The 27967-nt window shown below is 39.9% G+C and overlaps 1 protein-coding gene across 1 annotated transcript; it reads right to left on the bottom strand.

Annotated features, from left to right (window-relative positions):
• Positions 1-1663: 1663 nt before the first annotated feature.
• Positions 1664-27967, bottom strand: LOC117559332 (sodium/hydrogen exchanger 3-like). The gene is made up of 16 exons (XM_034236054.1): positions 27522-27967; positions 21022-21324; positions 16712-16872; positions 15862-15940; positions 9165-9342; positions 8636-8856; positions 8347-8549; positions 7079-7168; positions 6921-6991; positions 6703-6832; positions 5127-5272; positions 4606-4729; positions 4026-4199; positions 3730-3784; positions 3533-3619; positions 1664-2982 (listed from the first exon to the last, which is right to left on the bottom strand). Exons 1-16 carry the CDS (start codon positions 27802-27804, stop codon positions 2702-2704), a joined length of 2586 nt encoding a protein of 861 aa, XP_034091945.1. The 5' UTR covers positions 27805-27967; the 3' UTR covers positions 1664-2701.

Genomic DNA, 27967 nt, shown 5'->3' with positions numbered 1-27967 from the left:
CTCCAATGATGCTGTATACGAAGTTTAGTGTTGAAAAACTGAAAATTGAAATTTAAGTGAATATGTAACTGTTTTGAACATTATGCAAATTTAAATTTAAAAAAATGTAGGCGGAGCTTAGGGTTCCAAGAGGATTATTTGTAGAGCAGGTCCACCCGGATATGTGTGCGAAATTTCAGGTCATTCGGAGTTACGGTGCGACTTTGTAAATGTATTCCAAAATGGGATTTTGATAGGTGGCGCTAGCGAGCAAGTTGGAATATATTAACCCATTGACTCCAGAATGATGCAATTTTTACCGGTTCTGGCGTGAAAAATTATACAACTTTTGAAGTATCCTAAAGGCCTCAAAAACAGGAAAGATGGCGACTAAAAATAATAATACCACCAATAACAATAGGTGCCTCGCACTTCGTGCTAGGACGCCGTCGGGTCCTAGCGCTCCGTGCTCGGGCCCTATCAAGAGAATAGCAGCCCATGTTTTGCTTTTGTATTGATAAATGAATGAATCAATGATTATTGATAGGGATGCTCCGATCGATCGGTCACCGATCGATATCGGCCGATACTCACTCTCTACCGATCGATCGGTGCTCTCTAAACATGCCGATCGCGAGAGCCGATCGCATGACGTAAAATACATGACACTTTTCTCTGTGTGCGGCAAAACAAGCTCGCCAAAATGGCTTCACCGGTCTGGCATTATTTTAAGGTGTCCGAAAAAAGACAGTAAAATAGCGGTATGCAACGTGTGTGAAGCAGAAATCCTGCAGCTCCGCCCGCCGGACAGGTAAGCGCAGCGAAACACACACACAGGGAGAACCAGACCGCAGTTCATTTCCTCATATTCCAAACGAGAAATTACGGTAGCAAATCACCCGGTTCTTTACGACCAGAACTATTAACGGGATACAAACCGGAGGAACCAGGCATGGAGGGAGGTGGCAGAGACAGTGGGTGAAACTGGTAAGTTTTCGCCTGTTTGGGGAGTTTATATATATATTGCTCGCATAAAATCCCCGGGGTTTTTTGCTTTGTATGTCGGGGGCGGGAGATTCATGTGATTGGTTGTTGGTCGCGTTGCTCGCAAAAAATCTCCAAGCTTTCAGACACGCCCAGCTCCAAGATTTTGAAGATTTTTGAAAAGCTGCTGTGTGGACGTACCGTAAGAGTTAGACCTAACACACTTAGCTATTTTATCTACCTCTGGAACAAGCTAAACTAGTTATTATAAATATATGTATTCTTCATTGTCGGGTCACTCATTACTGGATCAGTGAGCTGCATGAGATACTGACAGGCTGTCAGGAGAGGGAGAGAGGGGGGAGAGAGAGAGGGAGAGAGGAAAAGAGAGCGCTTCTGCTAATTTCTCCCGTGTTATTATCCAAAGTGAATGTAAACTTGAATAATGTACATCATTTGAATGTAATAATTAAGTTGATTGTTGTTTGTGGAAGCTCCAGTGAATGAGCCCCATTAACTGAGTTTTAAACATCACTTTAAATGGAAGATTTAAAGTGATGTTTAAATCTTCCATTTAGGCCCCGCCCACTCGATCGGATCGGCGATCGGCCCCGAAATTGGCGATCGGAGCATCCCTAATTATTGATTTACCAAATCAGCTGTGGATACATTTTTGACAAATTATTTCACATATACACAATTTGACTATACAAATATTTGATTTTAATTTTTTCAAATCTATAGTTAAAATGCATTCAATTCAAAGTAGTCAGTAAAAGTTTTCTGTGCTGGAGGAATATATAATATACAGTATTTGTCAGTTTGCTTAGGCACAGATGTGTGAATAAATATAATATGTCTTTATCATACATGTGACATTTTTACAATGGTGTTATTCAAGTTCAACCTCAGGCACTGTTCTGTATGGAAGCCCTAAACAGCCATCTTCAAACATTTTATAAACCATGTTTTCCTGTAATAACAAATTCAATAAATTGTATTCCCAAGTTTGAAAGTTATTTATGTTAATTTCCCCAAAAAACAAATGTTTTCCCCAGATAACGAGATATGTTGTGTAGCATTAAACGTATTTCTTTCGTTCTCGAGAAAGTTATTGTTATCTCGATATCTTTTTGCAAATGATCCTATTATTTTGATAAAACTATTTTTTTTATTTCCAGATAATGACATGAATAACTTGTGAGAGAACAATGAAATGAATTCATGATTGTAGAAAAAACGAAGGAAATACAATTTTTGAACCATGGCCGTTTAGGACTTCCGTAGATCTGAGATAAATTGGAAAAAACACTACATTTTAAATGATAGAGCTGGAATTTCCTTAATTTCCCTCTAATGAAATGATCACTTTATAAACACACAATTTATAAATATCTATATTCTTAAAAAAAGGTTTCTACATCACATTCACGGATAAGATACTCCATAGGGACTGATTTACGAAGTGCTGCTGAATAACCACAGTGCATACGGGGTCTGTGCTTTACAGGCAGTTTCCCTTTGCTCAGTGGACGGTGAAGTTAGAGCAACAGGAGGAGCTGAGGAGCTGAGGGGCTGAGGGGGGGGGGGGCACAAAGGTTGTGGGACTGTGAATGTTTCGTATAAACACTCAGGAGTGAGATTAAGCATCTGGCCGGAAAATAAAACATTCCCTAGTCAATATTTGAGAGTAGACGGTGCAAAGTCTGAGGTCAGGTTCTGAGTCTCCTGGAGGCTGCTACATGGAGCCATCATAATAGTATGGTGGTGGGGGGGGCGTGGCTGGGGGTGGAGGCGTGAGAGGAACGTCGGCCTGCAGGAAGGAGTTGTCTGAGCGGGTGCTGATGCGCGGAGGGGCCAGGCGGCGCAGGTCGCTGGGCCCCCGCGGCAGCCGGACCTGAGCCCGCAGCGAGGGGGCCACCCTGCTGCTGTCCAGCTCCGACTCCAACAGCCAGGGGGGGGTCTGCACCGGGGCCAGGGGGTCCAGGTCCGGTATGAAGGCCGGGTTCTCTATTCCAGCTGCACCAGAAAGAGACACTGATTAGTGCTGACAGGGTTTGGGGGAGATATATTTAAAAGGAGTTAATGGTACTTTTACCAAAGAGGGATTTCCCTCAACAGTTTGAAGCCCACAAGAGGTTAACTTCTAAAAAATGTAACAAAAATTGCAAAGCTTATAAGACTTTTTTTTTCTTTTTTAAACATTCATGCAGTGTAACTTTATTAATTCCTTCTTATCCAACTATTTACAACTCTAAAATACCTAACTGTACAAGTATTTTAAACTAATCCAAACTTACAACAGTAACATATTTCCAGACTTGGAGATGCATTCAAATTCTATTATTGTCGTATATACTGTATTCAAATGGGGTATTTTCTCTTGAAAAACAATACTCTAAGTATTCTTTGCTCTGTTTTAAATATTTATATATATGCAGTATATATACGAATTTGACTGAATTTATTTTACATGTAATAGCTTATTTATAAAAAGTTGTATTGGTACTCTTAGTAGTTCTTCCATCACAGGTTAAAGATAAGTGGAATAGATAATGGATTTATTGACCTCCTGCCCTGTAGGTGACCCTCATTGGGAATGAATGGCCTGAAGCTTCGTAGCCAGAGGCGTTGTCTCCCTCTGAGAACTCAAAATCTAGAAAGAACATTAAAAATAGTTTTTCAAAAAGAAGGTTTTCATTAAACACTTGGGCTTTGGCTCCAGGGCGTATAACAAGTTCCTTTATAATGAAAACAGAAACAAACCTTCATCACCAGAATAGTTGGTTTTACTTTTGTCCCTTGATTTTCCATTTGGCATCTGCAGGAGGTAGAATAATCAGTTTATCTTTAAATAACAACTTGAAAATAAGTTACAAAATGTGAAACGTACATCAATAAAACGCACATTTGTACTGTTAGGGCTGGGTGTATTTGCATTTAGTGTACATTTTTGGAATTCTTTAATAAATATAATCATATTGTCCTTTTTTATTAATAACAGCAACAATACCTAGCCCTTTTGGCAATTGCCTAAAATCCCATGTATGTAATGCAATGACCTTCTGCTGCTGGTCTTTCTTTGGGTACTTGGATATCGCCTTTGGTGGAGCGACGCCCATCTTCGTGGACTTAAAGGACTCCAAACGGCTCCTCATGGTCCTCTGGAAGATCTCCTGCACCTCATTCTCATCTTTGTTGGTGTTGAAGTGACTCCGGCTGTATCTGTGGCGGTGCTGCACGCCAGAAATTGAGAGAGAATACGATTTTTTTGAAGGGATTTTACACAAAATAAAAAAACAAGTTCAGTTTACTTGACAATTTGATCATTCTCACTTTAAAGAATAACTGATCATGACAAACTCAGGCAGGGTTTGTAGGAAAGTGGGTTATTATATGGCAAGTGGCATGTCATTATGTTGCATTATGGGAAATTAAGGCTACCCCATTCCTGGTGCTAGCAGTGACTTAAAATCTGGATATCTTGCCCTCTGAAGCATTCATTTTGACCAATCTTCCTTTAAAAACTAAATATGTACTCTTGTGAGTCATAGAGCAATATGGAAGTGCAATACTTTATTGCTGTAGTATCCTTTTATTGTTATGAATGCAGTGTATAGTAATGAGACTGAGTATGTCTACCTGCTTCCTGCCCTTGTACAGGTGCTGCTGCAGCAGGTGGTGAGTGTTGATGTCCTCTGACTCCCTCATACCGTTCATGGTCTGCTCGTGCATTTCCAGGCTTATCGATGGCACAGGGTCTCTTCTACAGCAGGAATAAAATATGTCAGTTGTTATCACACAAAAGTACAGCACTCATTTATGGTTCTCATCAAATCTGGTGGAGATTTAGATCTGCATGGTCTGTGCAAGATCATTCCTACGTGTATGGTTTGTTTCCAAGGGTGAGAAAAGATGATGTGACTGTTTTTAGTCACCAGGGAGCAGTGTCTAAGCAGATATTATGTAAGGAGATATTCAATCCAAATCTAGTTTTCAACTTATAAATAATCTATATTTACATGTATTTAAACTGAATAAAACTAATGAAAGGAATTCAAGAGTTTTGTAATTAGGTTATTTTTCTGGTTGAACTTGTTGGTGTATTTATAGACTGCCTTCTCATGTGATTGATGTGTGAATCAGGCTAATTATTTGCTCACCTCATAGGAGACATTGCACCGTGATCGTCTGACGTGTCCGCTGTGATGTCAGGCATGACATCTGAGAAGTCATCACCAAACTTCTTCTTGAAGTCGATGATGGCAGTTTCATTGCGGATAAACTCCAGAGAGCCTCGACGTTCACCCTGCAACATCGAGAGGAGAGAACTTAGATCAGCACTAGAGCTTACGTCTGTTTTTTTTTTACCCTTGTGCCTTACTACGGACATTTCTGGCTTTTTCATTTAGAATTTTCCAATCATTACGGCTGTGTTAATGCATATGGCATACATTTTTGCAATGTTGTAGGTTATTTTTTCCCAAATCCTGGGAAGTTCAACCTCAGCTCCTATTAAAAGTCTGTCAATGATGAACTGAAGACAAATACAGACACTCAGAACTCAGCCATAGCGCCAGGATTTCAATTGTGGGTGGGCCAATGTAATTTCGGCTGGGCCTGTTCAAATGTTTTCTCGCGATTTTTGTTAATAATCTAATAAAAATAGGCTATGCCTAGAATGACATTCGTGTGTACTGAGAGCATAGTCGATGTGTTTCCAGTCCCTGTAACCATGGCGACTGAATGTATCTTCTCCGCCGGCCCCGCCTCTCTCTCTAAAATGCTGGCACATTTTACAAAACACACTGTCCTTGCTAATGCTATACTCCAAGAATGTGTACTTGTCATACCAGTGGGCAGCGAAGTGGGCACAACATTAAACACACTCATCTCTCTGAGATGAGTGGCACCTGCTGTGAGGATGATGAATGTGGTGGTTCCGGTGTCTGTTCTTGCTCTTTAAAAAAAACCTGAACATCGATTCTTGTGACATCGTTAGTGAGCGCGGTATATTTTTTGTGTCTGTCCAGTCCACTGTCCTCCTTTGTCTGCGCGCGGCCGCGAGACGTTCTACGATGTGTTTGCTCCCGCGCTTCGACTATGAGTTCGGCCTGATTACGTTAATTAATGTTGCTTTTAATTTGATTTATTTTTTAAAGGGAAACACATGTTTGCTCTTATTTTATTATTTAATTGTTAATTTTGATCAAACATTTTGGAAACTATATTTTCGCCCAGTCATTTTTGATCAATGAATGGGTGGGCCCATTGCCAGAGGGTGGGCCTAGGACCAGTAGGCCCAGTAGGCCCACCCATAACGCCGCGGCTGTCAGAACTGCAACAAGATTACAAAAGATAACAACAGATGTCTTCACTGAAATCCATTCATGCATACTAATGTTTGCTTTTTCCTGGTTTCCAGCAGGAAAAAATCAGAATGATTCAAAATCAACAGTGGTATTTTGAAAACAAACTTGCATTTAAAAGGTTAACATTATGAAAAGGTATAATTATTTGGAGGCTTTGATTAAGACTTTAGTTGGTTGAAAGATTTAACACATTAAGTGAAAATTGAAAATATTGAAAAATATAATGGTATAGCTGTTGTTTGACATTTTGTCCTCCAGAGCAACTTTTAAAAAATGGAGTCGCATGGGTTATTAGATCATGACAATAAAATGTGTCCACCTGGACAAATTACACTTGAATCGGCTTGAGACTGATTGTGCTCCTCACCTCCTCCACGTAGCTCATAGCATCCTTGAGGTTCAGCTGATGGAAGACGTTGAAGACGTAGTCGCGGCTCTTCCTCGCCGACGGCTTCATCAAAATCCTCGACATCCACTTTTCCTCAAAGTGATTCCACCTTCAGAGAGAAACAGGAAATGATTAAAGCTTCACGTAAACAGTTCATCTAATTTATTAATGTCATATTTTCAGATGTCTTTACATACTTGTCCCTCATGTAGTTATGTCCTATTTGTCCAGAGATATCTTCTATTGCGACAAGCATGTGATCGAACACCTGCACAACAGGAGCAGAGATTCTTTAACAGCTGGAGTGCAGCCATGTAACTTATTATTCTCGTTGCTGTTTAACTTTGAGCTCTACCTTGTTTTGGAGCTTTTCTACGAGTGTGATGTCAGTCACTGCAGCCCTCTTTACTTTAAGCCAGTTGACCAGAGGCTTCATTGTTATTCCCTGCAACAGAAAGAGAGATTGCCAAATGAAGCTGTGTTTGTGGAGGAAAGCTACAAAAACACTTTATTTATTTTATTTATTTAGCCTTTACTAAATCAGGTGTCCCTTTGAGATCGTATATATATATATAACTTAAAAGGGACACCAGGCAAAAAATGGAAACAACATCGAGTTTCAACAATTAACCCAAAAATACATAGAAGTTTTATTTAAAATGATCAAAAACTAATTTGCACATACTGTAGACCTGCTGGACTGAAAATATTTCACCCTTGCTTTAAACTCCTTCAGAGTTACTACGTTTTGAAGTTAAAGATCAGTTTTACATGCAGTAAGTACGGTGGCCTACAAGTGCAAACACGATACAACGGCCAAAAAACCTTCCATTAGGAAAAACTTGCTGCTCCTTTAAAAACTATGCAAATAAAAAACATGAATGCGCCAAAACATATACGAATGAAGAAACATCTTCACCAAATGGATAACACATGCGCGCGCAGCATTTAGAAAACATTCATCAACTTGACGAAACATGCGCATCATTTACTAAAAGTGCTGCACAAACAAAGTGATGCATAGCAAGGATTCAGGAATTATAAAGTTGGCCACCTGTCACTGTTGCAGAGTTTGTCTGCTTTCTTTAATTTGTAAGTGTTTTGTCAGTATATTTGAAATGAATAGGTTAGCTAAGTTAGCTAGCTTACAGCAGATCTGCAATAATATCGAAAGAATCATGTGATCACATTGTTAAAATAAACCAATAAAACGTACATTTTAAGTTTGAGTGATTTTTTTTATATGCAGTGCTCGTAGTAAACGCTGCGCATGTTTGGTCAAGTTGATGATTGTTTTCTAAATACCCGTTGGTGAAGATGTTTCTTCATTTGCATGATTTTTGGCACATTTGTGTTTTTATATTTGCATCGTTCTTGAAACTGCAGCCGTTTGTCCTAATGAAAATGTTTTGGGCCGTTGTAGCGTGTTTGCACTTGTCGGCCACCGTATACCGTAAGTATGTTGAGAAAATCTATCAGTTCTGACTTAGGGAACAACTAAACGCAAACTGTTCTGCAAATTTAAATTGTAGTGCCCATTATTACATTTTAAAAGATAGAGAGAAGTAGAACACTAGGTGCCAATACATTTCTTTAGCTTGGTGACAAAATTCAAATAGTTACCTGAAGAATTACAGTGAAGTACACGACGATTAGAGAAGTGCAGACCATCAGATTCTTCTCCTTTATCTTGGCCTCATCTAGCATCGTAGCCAGGCCGTATGCGACAGCGCCTCGCAGGCCACCGTAGCTCATGATCAGCTGATCTATGAACTCCACGCGGACCAGTCGGTACCTGTTCAGGATCCAGGTGAGGACAAAGACCCCTGCAGCACACACACATACAGACTGGTTGTGACCTCTGATATAAGATATCGTACTGTTTGCTGACAGCAAAATATACAAATCTCACCGATGAATCTGTAAATGAAGATGAAGAAGAGCGTGAGCAGGATGAAGCCCGTGTTCCACACCCAGATTGTCTTATCAATGGCCGAGATGCCGAGGAATACAAAGATGATGGTTTCTGATCCGTTGGCTAACACCTTCATCACATATCTGACTGTGGTGACGGACCGCTCGTCCATGTTCGTATTGATGTACTTCTGACAGCACATGCCACAGAAGACGATCCTACAGACCAAAAACACAGGAATACATTTAATATAAATAAACAGTTTTATGGATAAATGTCTCCTTCCATAAATCAGGGTTCCTATAAGTTCTTATGGGCCCAATTTCCTCAAATTCGATTACCCAGCATCATTTCAATAATTTCACTAAAAAATACCTAAGCCTATGTCTATTTTCAAAAAGGTTCAATGCCTTGATTTTTCCCTTTTAATTCACAAATATAAGGGCTTTCAGGACCTGTGGGAACCATGATTCATTCGCCCAGAGGGTGTAATAACATGGACACAAAAGTAATAAAACAAACTGACGAAAGGATGGCCGACAGGGACAGCATCTCCGCGGTCAGGTAGGAGAGGTATCCCAACACGAAGACGAAGCCAGGCTCGATGATCTGGATGTTTTTGGTGCCTCTGGTCAGAAAAGAGATCAGCAGGCCGAACACAAAGCCAACGAGAGAACCTCCAAACGCCACCACGAAGAAGGAAACTGCAGAGAGAGAGAGGTGTAAAAAGTTATGTTCTGCAAACGTGTCTTCATGCCAGGGTTCCAAGGAAGGAAAGTTAGATTTAAAACGTGTTAAGACTTATTTAATGCCACTCAACATTACATTTACGACCAACTTCACGATAACCAATATTGAAAAACAACATCAATACGGTTGGGAAACGTTTGCCCAAATGTTTAATATAACATACAGATGTAATTTTGGACGTCCCTACCGCAGTGATCAGCACAGACTCGATCCTCGCTGAAAGGAAACCCCCCCGCATGACTTGATACCCCCCTCTATAAATTATAATGAAACCAGCGGCAATGGATCATGGGGGAGCAGTGATTAGAAAGCTGCCACACTGGAACTCATGTGAAATAAACAGCTGATAGATCTACCGCGGATCTTTGTTAAGATCCATAAGTTACGGATAGGATCATATTCTGTGCTAAATAAGAGACATGTAATCAGGGCCGGCCCTAGACTTTTGGGGGCCCTAAGTGAGCTTTGGCTTGGGGGCCCCCCTCACTCTAGCGCGTTCTCACTACACACAACACGGAACCAACTTTTGTCTTATGATGTTAGCATAAGCACACATATTGTATAAATAAGCATGTAAACACAGTGGACCTAATACTCCCCCGGGATTTTTTTTTAAATATTGAAGTTGAAAGCATCAATCTGGTGCACTTTGAGAGCAAAATTAAGAGATCTATGGATACATCTCTCAACACCCATATGAAAGAGAACTGTAAACAGATTTTTCTTTATGGATATTTTACAAATCACTCCCCTTTTAAACTGTATTCTTGTTTTACTGTCATATAGTATTTCATAACTGTTTTTCATTTATTCTCTCTGGCTGTCCATCTCATAATGTTCACATAGAAACTAGCTGTCAATAGGAATATCATTCAGAAGAATTATAATTTCATGCAAAAATCTGTCACAAAAAGAGGTTGCACATTTAAATTCAGGTGTTGTTATGGCAACGTCAGTGGCCAAACAGCCACATTTATTGCTGCAAATACGCAGGGTTGCCAACTCTCACGCATCTGGCGTGTGACACACGCTTTCACTCTCAATGTCACGCTCTCACGCTGCCCAAACTATTCTCACGCCAAAAACAAGATGAACCGGCGATCGTTTTTGGTTGGTTATTTACAATGTTGAGTTGACAGCTGCTCAAGCTTTAGATCCGCTCCCTCCCCGCCCCCACCACTCTTAACAACGTTAACAGACAGCAGAGCAGTGGGAGCCGGTTGGTCAATCCCGGACCCGTATTGCGCATGATACTACTACATACTAAGATCCAGTAGAAATGATAAAAAAGTAAAAGTCTGCTGCTTATTCATCATCATCAGCTTTATTTAAAGAGACTCTTGGTCCATTATTAAAAGACATACAACACTCAAATATAAATTAAAAAAGGCAGTTATACCAATGTTTCCACAGAGGTGACTGGTATCGTATAGCACTGAGACACGGATTTGAAAGCAGCATAATGACAGAGTTATGAGAAACATTCAATCGACAGATTAATTTGTACATCAGATTTATCAAGAGAGCATGGAACGTGTTGACTCGTGCATTACTACACGTTCTACTAGGCCAAAATAGAGTCAAAGAGTATATGAGAGTGAGAGTGTGTTAACCCTCTATCTATGGCATACTGTTGCCCTCAGGCAACCAACCACTTTTTTCGACCTCACACTGGCCCTCTAAATATTTTAATTTTTTTAAATATACACAATGTCACCTGACATGCTGGTGTCCAATAAAATGAGGGAATTATATGGGTGTGGCATTTTGTCTGGGGGTGGAGCAGTCCTTTCTGCAAGCAAAACTGCAGGGGACTCAGGGCATAATATGCAGTTTGGAGTAAGTCTGTAGATTTGTTTGTGTGTGTGTGTTTCATGTATAGGCCTCTCACGATAATTAATTGTGTTGGATACATTTTCCCGGAAATTATTGCGATAAACGATAATATTGTCGGCACCGTTGTATGACCATTTTAGACCACTGACATAATGATAATATATAACAATAATTCAAGTACATCCTTTCAAACTGCTAGTCACATCCTCATGTAAATGGCAATTTATCGAGGTCAGAAAAGTTATCGAATTCATTTTTATTTATCGTAGCCTACGATAAGTCAATTAATTGCTTATCGCGACAGGCAGTATGCACACAATAAAACAGTGGAAACAAACATGTGTTTGACTTTCATTAGTGAATGAAACTTTGTGCCCTTTATGGTCTGTGTCCAATATTGTGTATTTGTATATCCTATATATATGCTAAGGTCCCGCTACTGACACGATAGCAGTCATTTAGTGCGCATATGTGTAATTAAACCCAGTGGCGGCTGGTGGAAAAAAATGTTGGTGGGGCTTTTGATATAGTGAGTAAAACATTTTTTTTTGGGAGAAATGACCCCTTAAATTAGGACTTCTGGTGATGTAATGGCGCGTTTCCAATGCAGCGCGGAGCTCGCTTTAACGGCCCGTCCACACAGAGGCGTGCGTTGAAGCTTACAACGCTTCTGCCCATTCACTTTGAATGGGGTGACGTCACTTTTAGCCGAACTGCATTTTGGGAAGCGACGTGGAGCGTTGCTGGCGTTGCTCGCTTCAAAAGTTGAGCAATGTTCAACTTTTGACGCCTCGACGGAGGCGTCAGCCAATGAAATCCCGTTTATGCAAATCTACCAGTACAAGCGCTAGCCAATCAAACCGCGTGTATGCTGGGAGAGACTACGCAGGTCATTTCCTCATATTCCAAAAAATGGAGGGAAAATTCATTATAGCGGTAGTGAATCACCCGGTGCTGAATGATCAGTCTCTGTTCATCTACCGGGATACAAACCGGAGGAGCGAGGCATGGAGGGAGGTGGCAGAGACAGTGGATGAAACTGGTAGGTTTTCGCCTGTTTGGGGATTTTATATCCAGTTTACTTCGTTTTAACATTGCTATTGCTTTGTATGTCGGGGGGCGGGAGATTCATGTGATTGGTTGTTGGTCGCGTTGCTCGCAAAAAATCCCCAAGCTTCAGACACGCCCATCTCCAAGCGTCAATGCACGCTGCTGTGTGGACGCTCCGTAATGCTGCGTTCAGACCGGACGCGATGCGAATATTCGCTTCGCTCTAAACGCTCCTATCGCATCGCTCTAGTCGCTCGAGTTTCACCGCGGCTGCCAGCTGTGTTTACTCGCATCATTCAAACAAGACGCGCTGGCTCGGGAGCTACAACTACAACAAAATGAACATATTTTACCGTGATTAAATTGTAATACACGTTTCTAAATGATGCCGACGTAACAACATACTGATACCGGTTAGTAAAAACCATAAATTAATGCTTTGACAAGTCTGAAGACAGACGGCAGGCGAAAAACCTTTTAGAATGCTTGTTTTCTGAATGGAGCTTGGCTAAACTAACGTTATATATGCTCCGAACGTCCACACTCACCACAACGGCCTATACAGACATAAATAAACCAGCGACTGTATTCTCCATGACACAGACAGTCTGTGGTTTGTACTTGTTTAACTTTTGTCTAGTTTCTGAACAGATCGTATCGGCTGTTTGAAGAGCAAGCATGGGAAACAAAAGATAGTATTTACCTGTTTGCATCGTTTGCATCCAGCTAGCCTCGTTGATACGTTTTGTCTTTTTCACGAGCTTGCTGTGATATATACAAATCGGGTTGGTCCGGTCCAAGGTCTTTAAGTATCAATTTATCTCCCAAACTTCTCCTTTGGAAAGGATTGGAGAGTAGCTCTTGCACGGAATTGGGTGCGGACCGAGGTCCGGCGACTCCACCTGCACACCATTCTCATCCAAATACTGCATCACCTTGGTCACTCACGAGTCTAAAAAACAACTCACGTCACATAAGCAACGTGGGCGCCAACGTGAGCGCCCTCGTGACCAAAATATTTGATGGCGCTGATTGGCTGAAATTATGTTTCGGCGGCACAGTTTACTATTGAGACTTTTGCAACGTGCTGGTTGATGCTGTTTGTCTCGGGGGCTCCGCCCGGTAATGATAAACTAATGCCATGGGCAAGGCCAGGCAGGAAACATGTGACTTATCGGTTACTTTAGACATCGTAACACAATTTTAAACGAGATTTTATTGTAGATTATACATTTTACTGATACCAATTGTATGATATTTACCTTGTTCATTAAAAATAAAAATATAAAATATATATATTTTTTAAATATATATTTTTTAATTTAATATATTTTTTAATTATTTTTTTGGAATGTGGGAAGAGGTGGGGCGGCGCCCCTAGCGCCCCTATGGGCCGGCCGCCACTGATTAAACCCATGATATCAAAATCTCACTCCAGCCAGGTACCCAAAGTTGGCAACCCTGAAATACGTTCAAACATGCTGTCGACACGTAAAGTAGTGGCAACTATGCCACCATTTCAGCTGCCTTTTCTCAGAAATACTGTCACATAACATCCATTTATTTCAGTGCTAGGTTGATGCTTAGCTAAACTAACGATGAAACACTTTAACTGACAGGACTCAGGATCAACTGTGTACTGTAAGGTAGCTTCTAGCTTCATGTCGAACAGTAAGTCAACATTTCCGAGAGAGCTTTCTTTGAAATCACCAGGTAACGCTAAAAAACATTAAATTTAGATTGTATGACAAATTGTTTATTTAATATATCTGGCTAGCTATAGCTACTTGCTAACGGTTTAGCTTAACCCCGCGATTCAAAGTAACGTCAACGTAGCTGTAATTTATGCTTTGCTTATATGTTCGCATAACTTGGAAGTTTACTGACATTTACATACCTTGTTTACCTGGCTCAAGTGGTGGCTCTGGGGTTGTTGTGTGAACCACCACTTGAGAATTGTCGTCTTTTTTAAGAAATTGTTTTCTTATGTCCATCTTCAAAAACTCTGAGTCTGACTGACAGTTTAAACATTGTCACAGCTAGTCAGCCAATGAGACAGATGTTTATTTCCATGCAACTCTCTGGTTGGTCTGGTGTCTTGCCTCTGTTGCATTCACTGAACACGGGAAATTACAATCCTGCCGTCCTCTCTATTGTCATGATGAGGTTCAGGTAAAGCACAGTTAATGTATTATATTATTGACTCTATAATATAATACATGACTTTGAGAGTAGGCAATCTAGGCATATTAACAAAATTAATTAAACATAATTATCACGGCGACAGTGTGCTGAGATTATTATTATTATTATTTTTATTTATTTTTGCTAGGGGGCCCCTAGTGGCTGTGGGGCCTTAAGCGGCCGCTTATGTCGCTTAATGGGTCGGGCCGGCTCTGCATGTAATCATTTACAAAACATCCCCATGTTTGTATTTAACAAAATAATGTTGTTTAATCCACACCACTACAACTACAAACTACAAAAACAATCGGTTTGTTTTTTCATCAGGAAATGCAGCCCGGCTTAAACAAACATCCTCACCAGAGCCGACCCGACCCATTAAGCGACATAAGCGGCCGCTTAGGGCCCCACAGCCACTAGGGGCCCCCTAGCAAAAATAAATAAAAATAATGTTTCATATGGGTGTTGAGAGATGTATGCATAGATCTCTTAATTTTGCTCTCAAAGTGCACCAGATTGATGCTTTTAACTTCAATATTTAAAAAAAAATCTTCCCGGGGGAGTATTAGGTCCACGGTGTTTACATGCTTATTTATACAATATGTGTGCTTATGCTAACATCATAAGACAAAAGTTGGTTCCGTGTTGTGTGTAGTGAGAACGCGCTAGAGTGAGGGGGGCCCCAAGCCAAAGCTCGCTTAGGGCCCCCAAAAGTCTAGGGCCGGCCCTGATCCTCACGATCATTTAATGTATCATATGTTCGCCAAATTGACATGAAAGCACTAACAAATATGAATTTGCTGTAGTCAACTTCACTAAAACGTTATTAACGTGCCGAAACTCAGTAATTCACTAACAATAGGTTTATTTTTAATGGAGCCTCGTCATCTCACCACGGGCAAACAAGAATATGTACAGTGTTAATAGTTTACTGTATTATTACTGTTTAATATTACTATATATAACCTATAACCATTGAGTTCATTGTTGTGCAATGATAAAATCAGACCATTGTTTTTTGAAATAGTCTTTATGAAACTCGGCAGCTCTCAGGTGATCAGCTGTGTGTGACTCTCTTTGTTTACACACTTAATGTAAATCATGACTTTGTTGGTCCAAAAAATCTACTTCAAATGGTAAAAAGAATTGGACATAGCAGAAAATGTGTTGGCTAAACTAATCTGTGTGACATTAATGTGAGAGGCATTTTGTAAATGATTTGTCAGATGAATGAATGAATGTCAGAAATAAACAATTCAATCTTAGAATTTAAGTTAATATCAATTAAGGCCTCATTTTTAGATCAATTAAATACATTTAATTACATTTTTTAGGACCATCTACACACCACACACCCACATACATTATTCCATACTAAACGGTAAGTAAATGTCACTCCTTACTTATTCCTTTAATGATCTCCACTGCATCAATTTGTGGTCCTCCCAGCGACACAAACGCATCAAAGACATTAAAGAGCACCTAGGAGAAGAAGAAGGAAATGAGGAAAATCAATGATAGAATAATTACCGGACTGATCCACGTCTATTCATTTGAAATGCTTTTACTTGTCCTTATTTATTCCTCTTATTTATATGCAATTTGTTTATAATGGTCTGTCTTTGAATTGCTGTACACATGGTTTCCTTGTTTTCTGTGATTTGAGCCCTTCTTATTGTACTTGTGTGATATTATTCTATGCAGATACATTTACCAGACTCCTTGTTTTAAAAGTTAAGAAATAATAGTGTTTTGAAATGAGATGATATTGTCCCTCCCAATTCACAGATTGTGTTCCGTATTTTCTTCAAATAAAGGTGTGTTTACACTCCTGAGTAATAATGTCCATATAATATAATTTAATCTTTGAAGAACTGGGGGAAAAAACAGTAGTTTGCTGGTATTTCCTCGTATTTTGGTTCGGATTATTGACAGTAAGGTGTGTTAAGTTTAAAGTAACACTATGTTATTCTTTTTCAGTTCTAATTGTAGTTTAAGCAATGTATAGAAAGGAACTTAATGATTTATAACGCATACAAGCAAAATGTCCTATTAGATCAACCTCCTTAAAGAGCAGAGTGATTCAGGCGAGGTGACAAGACCTCAGTCAGGGTAAAGGTCCTCACTCTGAAGTGCACACTGTTTGCATTCAAATCTGAGAAGTGTACTTTCCAATGATGAATGTCTCAGCAAACTCACAACCTCAACAACTCACAAGAAACAATACAAAACTAAAGCGTATAGCATACGAACCACGGTCACGCCGTCGTTGAGCAGCGACTCTCCGAACACCAAGATGAAGAGCACCTCGTTGACGTGGACCTGCTCGAACACGGCGATTACGGCCACGGGGTCCACGGCCGCGATCAGACTGCCGAAGAGAAGGTACTGCAGCAGGCCGATGTCCAGGTCGCCTGCAGCACAGAGATACACCACATGTGGCTTTATATGTAAGAAATCAGGTTCTTTAATTGCCCTACAATATTGCCGATATCTGTGTTGATAGGTAATAGATTAAGAGCGGTGAATCATCTTAGAAACAGGAAGCGCTCAAACGTTTGTGTGAGTTTATCTAATTTAGCAGTGATTCCATGTCAGCCACAGCTTGTTACAAAAAACATGACTGATAGTGTGTTTAACAAACTTAAACAAGCTTTATTAAATGTCAGGTCTTTGGCAGGAAAAACATTTTTAATCAATGATTTTATCACTGAGCACAATCTCGATTTTATGTTTTTAACAGAAACTTGGATTGAACAAAATAACAGTGCAGCTGTACTTATCGAATCAACCCCTCCCAACTTTAGTTTTATGAGTCAGGAAAGAATGCATAAGAAAGGGGGTGGAGTTGCTATTCTGTTCAATGATTCCCTTCAATGCAGGAAGACATCGTATGGAAACTTTGATTCTTTTGAATATGTGGCCCTTCAGCTGAAATGCTCCTCTCGAGCTCTGTTCCTAAATATCTATAGACCACCCAAATACTGTGCAAGCTTTTTTGATGACTTTACTGAACTGCTGTCTATAGTGTGTATTGACTTTGACCGTCTAGTCATTGTTGGTGATTTTAACATCCATGTTGACAACCCCCAGGACAGAGGGGCTAAAGAACTGTTTTGTGTTCTTGATAGCTATGGACTGACTCAGCATGTGACGGAGCCCACGCACAATAAGGGGCACACTCTGGACTTAATTATCTCAAAGGGTCTGAATATCTCTAAGGTTGTGGTGACTGATGTTGCACTGTCTGACCATTCCTGTGTTTTCTTTGAGAGCTCTATTTCTGTTCACAAAAATGTTCAAAAAGAGGTAACCACAAAGCGATATTTAACTGAAAATACTAGGGAAATGTTTACTCAGAATTTTTCTACCACACTTGCCCCTGCTAACATCTCAGTAAATGAGCTAGTAGATCATTTTAATTCAAAAATTAAAAATGTTATAGATGCCATTGCTCCAACTAAGGTAAAGGAAGTGTCTGGCAAGAAAATATCTCCATGGAGAAAGGCCATGACCGTGAGAGCAGAAAAAAGAGAATGTCGAAAAGCTGAACGCAGGTGGCGAAAAACAAATCTCCAGGTTCACTTTGACATTTATAAAGAGAGACTTGGCCTTTATAATTTGGAATTGAAAAACGCACGACAATCGTTCTTCTCTGACATCATTACCAAAAACAAAAACAGCGCACGTGCCTTGTTTGCTACCGTCGACAGACTAACTAACCCCCCAGTGTCAGTAGCCTCTGAATTTCTATCCACCAGGGCGTGCAATGATTTTGCCTTTTTCACTGACAAAATTCAGAAAATCAGACAAGCAGTCAGTGCCTCTGCATCAGGAACAGCAAATGTGTTGTCCCTATGTCCACCTAACATCAATTCAAACACCATGACACAATTCCATCAGATTAATGATAAAAACCTAGAGGACATTATACAACTTCTGAAATCCTCCTCTTGCTGCCTTGATATTATTCCAACAGGATTTTTCAAAGATGTTTTGCCTTGCATGGCCTCAGATCTACTTCATATAGTAAACAAATCTCTTCACTCAGGTATTTTTCTACAGGCCCTGAAAACTGCAGTCATTAAACCGCTCTTAAAAAAGAATAATCTAGATGCTTCAGTAATGAACAATTACAGGCCCATATCAAACCTCCCATTTCTAGGTAAAATCATTGAAAAAGTTGTTTTTTCAACAGTTGAGTAATTTCTTGCATTTAAATAACTGTTTCGATGTGTTCCAGTCAGGCTTTCGTCCAAACCACAGCACTGAGACTGCTCTTGTAAAGGTCTTTAATGACATCCACTTAAACACAGACAGTGGCAGAACTTCAGTGTTAGTATTATTAGATCTCAGTGCTGCGTTTGACACTGTTGACCACAACATATTACTAGACCGACTGGAAAACTGGGTGGGACTTTCGGAAACAGTTCTAAATTGGTTTGAATCCTACTTAAAGGACAGAAACAACTTTGTTTCTATAGGTAAATACACATCTGAGTTGACAAATATGACATGTGGGGTTCCTCAAGGCTCCATCTTGGGGCCTCTTCTCTTTAACATCTACATGCTACCACTGGCTCAGATAATGAAAAACAACAAAATAAGTTACCATAGCTATGCAGATGACACACAAATGTACATAACAATTTCACCAGGAGACTATGCTCCAATTCAAACACTGAGTAAGTGCATTGAACAAATCAATGACTGGATGTGTCAGAATTTTCTCCAATTAAACAAAGATAAAACTGAGGTAATGGTTTTTGGAGCCAAGTCAGAACGTATAAAAGTTAGCGCTGAGCTTCAGTGTGCAATGTTCAAAACAACAGATAAAGCCAGAAATCTAGGTGTAGTCATGGACTCTGACCTGAGTTTCAACTGTCCTATTAAAACAGTTACTAAATCAGCCTACTATCACCTAAAGAATATATCTAGGATTAAAAGACTAATGTCACAGCAGGATTTGGAAAAACTTGTCCATGCTTTTATCTTCAGTAGACTCGACTACTGCAATGGTGTCTTCACAGGTCTCACTAACAAATCTATTAGAAAGCTGCAGCTGATTCAGAACGCCGCTGCTCGAGTCCTCACTAACACTAAGAAAGTGGATCACATCACTCCTGTTCTGAAGTCTTTACACTGGCTTCCTGTGTGTCAAAGAATAGATTTCAAAAATATTGCTACTGGTTTATAAAGCACTGAATGGTTTAGGCCCAAAATACATTACTGACCTCCTGCTAAATTATGAACCATCCAGATCTCTCAGGTCTTCAGGGACTGATCAGCTTTCTGTCCCCAGAGTCAGAACTAAACACGGTAAAGCAGCGTTCAGTTATTATGCTCCAAATATCTGGAACAAACTCCCAGAAACCTGCAGGTCCGCTGCAACTCTGACTACTTTTAAATCCAGACTAAAGACTTTTCTTTTTGTCGCTGCTTTTAATTGAACTATTCATATCTTAAACTGTACTGTAACTTTTATCCATGTATTTTTTCTTTTAATGTTTATTTTATTAGCTTTTCTTTTAAATGACTGATTTTAAATGCCCTTTTCTTAATGTCTTTCATTTTTTGTAAAGCACTTTGAATTGCCTTGTGTTAAAAGTGCTATATAAATAAACTTGCCTTGCCTTGCCTTACATTCCTGGGCCTACTGTGAGACACTTGGCCTCTGGGTCCTACATAGGAGCAAGATACCTACAATTTACGGAGATCTTTTAGTGTGTCTTTGTAGTTCTTATGCATCTTTTTGTAGTTTTGTGTGACTTCGTGGTTATTTTCCCAATGTCTTTATCCATGTTGCTTCTTTGGCCCCTAGGTGCCCATTCAGGACTCCATCCATGCCTGCAAACTGTTTTTTGCCTTAAAATCCAATGACGGGGCTTGTTGAATCAATCCCTGCCCTCTATTAATTCAATGTTCATAGTCATACAAGCAGCAAGGCTCTATGGATGGCTAAGTACAGTAGGTCTGACAGTCCACAGTTTTCATCCAGATTGTAACATCTCAATAACTATTTGATGGATTGCAATTAAATGTGGTTCACAAGGTGTGTTACTAACTATTACAACACTATTTCAGATTATTTGTGTCACTGTTCTTTCTTCGTGGCACATGCTTGGTGTTTTCTGTTTAGTGTTTTCCCTTTCCTCTTGTAATCTTTCCTAACTACCCTCCTGTCCCTAATTAGCAAGTAGCACACCTAATTATTCATATCTATACTATGATACTTGATCCAAGTTGAAAATGTGATGATCCTCCAGTAAGTTCTGGAGTCCAAAACTTGGAAGCAGATGTATGGTCATTGAATTGCTAATTGCTAACTTCCTGTTGTTTTCATAACACCAGCATGCATCTATCCATTTCCCCTCGTACAGTATCTTTGCATCATGTATCCCCCTCTGTTCCCCCGCCCCTCCCCAGAGGACAACTCTTGCCTCTTTAGCTTATTGTGTCACTATCAATAACCACTTCCTATCTTCCACCCCACTTAAAATGAAACTCAGTGTGACTTAAAGCATTTGAGGCCCCTACATGTTAACAGCTGGAGTGTCTCTTACCCATGGCTCCTCCCATGTGACACCCCCACAGCGACAGCCCCAAGCTGGCAGCGTTCCAGCAGGTCCCGATGACGGCGTAGATCAGGATGGCCCCCATGTTGCTGAAGAACAGCTTGTTGGGCATGGAGTAGCCTGCGTCCAGGATGATTTGAGGCAGCAGGTAGAAGAAGAACACGTTCGGGGTCAGCGTGAAGGTCTGCACCCCGTCTGCACCCCAAATAATCCCCCCCAGGACGAAGCCGAAGCAGATGAGCAGGGCGCTCTCAGGGATGATGTTGGTCACATGGTGGTTGGACTCAATCACTGAGAGAAGAGAAGAAAAGAGAAAAGAAGGAAAGAGAAGACATGAATTATTGACAAGAAAAATGAATAGAATTGATTCTCGGTTCTTTCATTGCATCATAAATACACCATAAAAACACAACGGTTTGTGAGGTTTCAATATTTGCAAATGATCAACTGTTGCACTCGACTGAGAAGGGTCCACTTTTAGTTCTGGGCATATGATTAACCATCATGGTGGCGCGTATGAAGGTTTCTTAATCCCTCTAAGTAACTAAACACAGACTTTTGCTTAAGGTAAACTTAATGGTCTGTCAAAGTGTCACTAAAGCTTATTTAATAATCAAACTAACTGAAGCATAAAAGGAGACCCATTTCAAAACGATTTCTGCTTCCAGTCCACAGAGCTCCGGTTTTGTTGTGCCAATATGTTCCATTCAAAAGTATTTGAAGTTATGGAACATTTGGATGAAGGTCTAACATGATGCAGTGTTTGTATTTGTGCTTGAGCCTACAGAGCAAGTGAGATCTGTGTAAACATGATACAGCTTAGATACAGTTTGTGGTGTTCAATAAGAGCAAATAGTATACAATGAGGTGGTTATAAAAGGTGTAACACTCTTCCTGGCAATCTGTGGAATTTCTATTGCAGTAAAAACAGAACTCTTGTGTTCTCAGGAACAACCTGCTGCTTTGATAACACACACTCATGTTCACTCTGCAGGAAGGGACACTGTTCGTTACAATATTAGAGACATATCATGCTGCAATTACAAAAAATACACTTACCCAAGACATCCTTTCTCATTGTTAAAGATCCTAATAAACAATTTCTCAATCATATTTTAATTATTAACAATGGCGTTCTAAATGAACATGAAATAAAACTAAAGTTAGACGTTTTGGTTTTGTTAATCCACTCACACGCATTCACATATAGCCCTTATTATGCTAAGTGTTACTGTGAATACAAATAGCTTTGATTGATACCTGACATATCATGTCAGGAATTTGTCATAAAGAAACCGTTAAGTTAAAACATTTTTATGGCACTTAAAGGCAAAAACATATTTGCTCCTTATATAGAAAGTTACAAAACAAAATTCCATGACGAGATGATACAAATAATTAAAACTTAGGCTAACATGCAGAAGAACCGAGTATTACAGGGTACAGTATGTTACAAAAGGAACATTGTAGTTATTTGACATTATGCTGGTTAAAAATAGCTCAACATCATCTTGTTTCAAAGGAATCTGTCAAACTGCAACATTTAAACTATGTATGATATTAAGTTTGAAGCTTTGCTTTCTATTTCATTGTTATGTTTGTGAGATGAGAAAATATCAGGAACTGGCAGTGGTGGAATGTCATTTAGTACATGTACTCAAATACTGTACTTAAGTACAATGTTGAAGTGAAAGTCAATAAAGTTTAAAATAAATGTATTACAGTCCAGCTCAGTGGTATAGAGGAACATTTAAGGCAATGTCATCCACTCTATATGAAGAAAACCTTTACTTAACAGAGTATTTCTACAATGTGGTATTACTACTTTTACTAAAGTAAAGGAGAAGAAGATTTCTTACAAAGCTGGAAATCGGTTACTTGTAGTCCATATTTACCAGCCTGCATAAAAAAACACTTTCTAGCACATTTCAACTGTTTCTTACATACCCAATTTACCCACACCAGCCACCAATATCCATAACGCAATAACATAAGGAGTCTCCACATGGTGCCATTTAAAAGTCACGACGGGAATTCCTGTGATGACGCTGGATCCATGGCCGTGTTCAGTCTGATTTGATTTGAACTCAGATGGCGGCTTTGGATGGGGTTCTTGATGCGCCACGTCCCCCTTCACCTTTGTGACTCCTGAGATGAGGAAGATGAGCAACACTGGCCCCAGCAGCCAGAGGTGTACATATCCACAGCGTTGCATTTGACCAATTTAATAAAAAAACAGAGAACCAAAACAAATGAGTCCTTTATCTCTGATGTCAGGGAGGGGAACTGTCTGTCCCAAGGCCAGACTGAAGTGTGTCACACCTCTGATTCCTCCTTTTTTTCTGCTTCCTCTGTCTCACTCACTCTAGTTTACTATCAGTTATTATCTTTTCACTACTCTAGTGCTCTATCCTTCTATCTCAGACTGTGACTTTGTGTCCTTCCACAGTCTGTGGTCAGCAGTGTGCAGGCAGTTCAGAAGAGTGCAGAAGCCTCTATGACCAAGGTTGTGTGTGTGTGTGTGTGTGTGTGTGTGTGTGTGTGGTGTGTGTGTGTGTGTGTGTGTGTGTGTGTGTGTGTGTGTGTGTGTGTGTGTGTGTGTGTGTGTGTGTGTGTGTGTGTGTGTGTGTGTGTGTGTGTGTGTGTGTGTGTGTGTGTGTGTGTGTTTAGGCTGGAAGGTTAAGGGATGAGTAACGGATGTCCAAGAAAGGTTTCTGGTTATTCAGTCACGTTTGGAACATTTAGTCATTACTCTGTTTGGTCTTTCCGGTCTCAGATAAACTCAAGTTTGTCATGTGTGTGTCTCACTGGCATTGAGGGAGTTAGTCATGGAGCAGAGGTCATTTGATGTTAAGCCAACACCTGTCTGTGTGTGTGTTTGTGTTTAGTAACATTTCCATGGGCTTCATCTCAAGCAATGATTGACGCTGATGTTACTCAATCCTGGTTAAAGACTCCCAGTTCTTGACGTGAGAGTCTATGATTTAATGGAGCTACGATTCTATCGATTTCTATCCAAGACTTAAGCTCACCTGAAACAGCAGGAGCAGCCAGATGTGGGTTGACCCCGCACATTACTTGTACCCAGCTGTTTAAGGTGGAAACAGATGACCTTTTTAACTTCCCCAAACCCAGTGGCGAACCGTGTCTATCACAACTGGACCTTCTCTAGACACACACACCTTGGACCATCAGATCTGACGACGCTGATTGGCTGCATTTTTTTTTTCCGGCGGGGGGTGTGTGTGTCTACAGAAGGTCCAGTTGTGATAGACACGGTTCGCCACTTCTATCAAGGATATAGAATAACTTGGTTGAAGGATATTCTACCCAGAGACCCAGAACAAGATCTGATTGGTTGCTTTCTTTTCTAACACAAAACCACTGCAATGCGTAGTGCATGGTCCGAGAAGGACAAACAAATCAACGTAACACTGTAATATTACAGATCAACAACGCAGATACGATTCTCATTTATTCATTTTATATACATTTTATTACATTTGATTTATATAATTAAATCGATTTTTTGTTTGTTTTATCTGAGTGTTCCAGGGTATTCACTGAATACCTTGAAGGCCCTGACGGTTCACCACTGCACAAACCACAACGAAGGGCAAACTCAATTTGTTTTTTTCCTCCTTATTTTTATTTCAACTGCATTTGCATTAATACTCTTCGGCAACGGTAAAAGGTAACAGGGAATACAAAATAACTATCCATAATATCTTTTACTGGCAATTCCTACCTGGCAGAAGGGAGAATTGCAAAGAGAAAGCAAGGCGTAATATATAAATAGGTAACCAATATTTATTTATTATATTTTTTAAGCCACTAGAGGGGGGAAACACACAAATGGTCCCCAGAATGGAATCAAAACACTGGCCCCCACGGTGTGGAGTGAGCCCCACATGGGTTACCAGCTCTACTGGGTGAGTAATGTGGCGGCACATAGGGAACCAATGTTAACACTGGTGGTCATTACATTGTGCTATTGTGCACCACTTCATAATAAAATATTAAAGGAGGAACTTTTGTCTACTGCTACATATCCAATGTAACTATTAGAGAGAAATTATTAAAGATCTATGTCTTCAGCAGAACTCAGTGGGCTTGGTGCTGAGAAACACACACGGGGGAGGAAGGTGTAAAGTATGAAGAGATGGACATTGTTGGTTTTCATCTTTTCATGAGATTAGAGCAGACTATAAGAAACCTATAGAATACCAACAGCATTTTCCTATAAATTCCAATGACCCTCTCCAAAGTCAAGGTATATTAGTTTACTAAAACTACTACATACAGTACAAGTACATACTGTGCTAATTCCCAGAATTCCCAAGCATTTATTACTTTACTGGATGTTTTTTTAGGCCAGGTGTCCCATCCTGTTTGAGGACAAAGGACAATAGTCTCATTGGTTAGATGGACTGGTTTGATGATTTGATATAAGCTCTCACACAGAAACAGGTGTGAATGAGTTTATCTGAAAACATCTCAAGTTTCTCATATGGAAATATTTGAGAAATATAATATATATTTTCACAAGTTAGTAAAACAAACTGCCCTGTTTTCAGCATTGTGCCTTTTCCATCTGAAGAGGTTTTTTAAAGTGTTCATTTAGATTTAAAAAGGAGAATAGTTTTCTCAACACTTCAACTAGAAATTCACTGAGCACAAAAGGGATCAACATTTGTAATCTGTACGTAAAGCTAGAGTAAAGGATCATTGTGCTATTGTTTGTTGGGCTGTTATGAAAATGTGTTATTTGGGACAAAGCAAAAGCTTAAGTGTATGTGTGATTTAGTGTGATGCTATTCCATTTAAGGAATGTCAAATGTGTAATTATTTTTAAGTTAAAGCAAAAATGTTTTAGAAAGAGGATTTAATGATGTTGTATAATGAGTCAAATGAGATCAGAGCAGATAGTGAAAGTAAGGAGGAAACTTCCAATCTATAACAGATAAACAAACCTGCGTTTAGTGTCCATTGTTCTTGGATGAGTACAGAGCAATGCGGAGGATGAAAGAAAGCCAACATTGTGACTCTGGAAAGAGGAAATAAGATCTGAAGAAAGCTGATTCCATTGTGTGCCCTTGTGTGAGTAAGTATAAAGTCAACATTTATACTGTGCACATATTGTTTGAGTTTACACAAATGTACTTTATGAAAGTTTCTCTTTCTTTTTAAAGTGCCTTTCAAAAAAAGTTCCTCAAACATCAACAACTATGCTCTTCTGGAAATTCACAGCACGCTTAAAACCAAATGTGCATGTCAAAGTTCTAAACATAATTAAAGTTTTGAGAAAATAGCCCTATTATTCTTTTGTTTTTTTTCCTTTCCTGTACTGTGTTATATAGGTTTGTGTGCATGTAAATAGTCTCCCACACTGTGTAACACTCTATTAGCTAGCGCTCTAACACATACGTGAGGCGGGACATCTCTAAGCGGTTGACCAATCACAACAGAGCCGGCCAGCTAACCAATCAGAGCAGGCTGGGCTCTGATTTCAGACAGAGGGTGAAAAGAGGTGCTGCAACACAGAATCTTCCAACACAGACTTAACGACTGTAACTACTTGCGAACTAAAAAAGAAGACAGTGTCAGATATCATTGTTTGGTTATCAACACCATTCATTTCCTGCAACTTTTACAGACGACCACAGTCCCATATTTATGTCAGTGAAGGTGTACACAAACACACAAGTCAACATAACGGCATTTACATTGTCCACACTGCAACAACCCATTTGCCTCTGTTGTGAACACATGAAATGCTAATGACAGTGTTCTAGACACACAAGTACTTTGGCTTCACCTGCTGAGAAGTTTAATAGAGGTCAAGCTTTTTCTCGTCCAATTCATTATTTCAGAAATGGATTTCGTCCATGTCTCTTCAAAGCATTTTAATTTGAAACACCTCAGCCAAAATGCAAGAGGGTTTTCTTTGAAACCAAAATATTGATTTATATATAATTGTATCCATTTTAAAATGGTAATATTGAATAAATACACAGTGGGCGGGCGTAGTTTGGTGGAAGAAAAGAAGTTCCTATGAAAGTGATCACAATGAGGTCAATGATTTATCTTGAGTAACCAGGTTGTGATGTGAGACCTGCTTGCTTTGAGCCCAACTGGCCGAATGCTATATAGTTCTATTATATTTGAAAGAAGGCAAACATCTCTCCGGCCAGATCTCAAACAATCGGCAACTCACATAAAGCAAGTGAGAAATACTCAGGTTAGAGTACATATTAACATTTATTTTTAATTTAAGTTGGAACTGTCCCTTTAATTTAAGGATCTCCTTGAAAGAAGTATTTCTCCCACAGCTACCATCAACCACCCTAACCTTGAAAATGTTCATTCTCCACTGACAGACTAATCTATCATCCAATATCACTCGAATTAAATCACAACCACACTAAATATGCTAATAACAGTTTGTGGTTCGAACCCCTCCATGGACAATATTTGCTGGGACTGACCGATTTTGCAGAGCCAGCTGACCAGGACCCACAGGACCACGATGTACGGAGTGGAGACATGGTGCCACTTCCAGCTCACGATGGGTAGAGTAGTGATGGGCTCTCCTTCGTGTCCACTCTCTCCATGACTACTGTCCTCTTCTCCAGTCCCATGACCGGAGTCCGTCTGGTGCCCGGGGCTCGAGGTGGTCCCAGCATTGAATCCTGTGACTTCATTGGCGAGGCTTCTGGACAACATCAGGACAATGCAGAGAAGAAGAGCAAATCGCCATGTAGCTCCCATGTTTGGGGGAAGTTGCAAAAACACTTACTGAAAAGGTTATTTAGACTATAGACACAGGTGCTATGGTCAACCTCAGTCTTTCACTCCTCTCATGTGTCTCCTCCTTCCCTCTCAGGTCACTTTTGTTCAGTCTTACATCCACATCCTTCTCTGACCTGAGCAC

The sequence above is a fragment of the Gymnodraco acuticeps genome, unplaced genomic scaffold, assembly GCF_902827175.1.
Source record: "Gymnodraco acuticeps unplaced genomic scaffold, fGymAcu1.1, whole genome shotgun sequence".
Classification (NCBI taxonomy): Eukaryota; Metazoa; Chordata; class Actinopteri; order Perciformes; family Bathydraconidae; genus Gymnodraco; species Gymnodraco acuticeps.
This window is presented reverse-complemented; position numbering and strand designations above follow the sequence as displayed.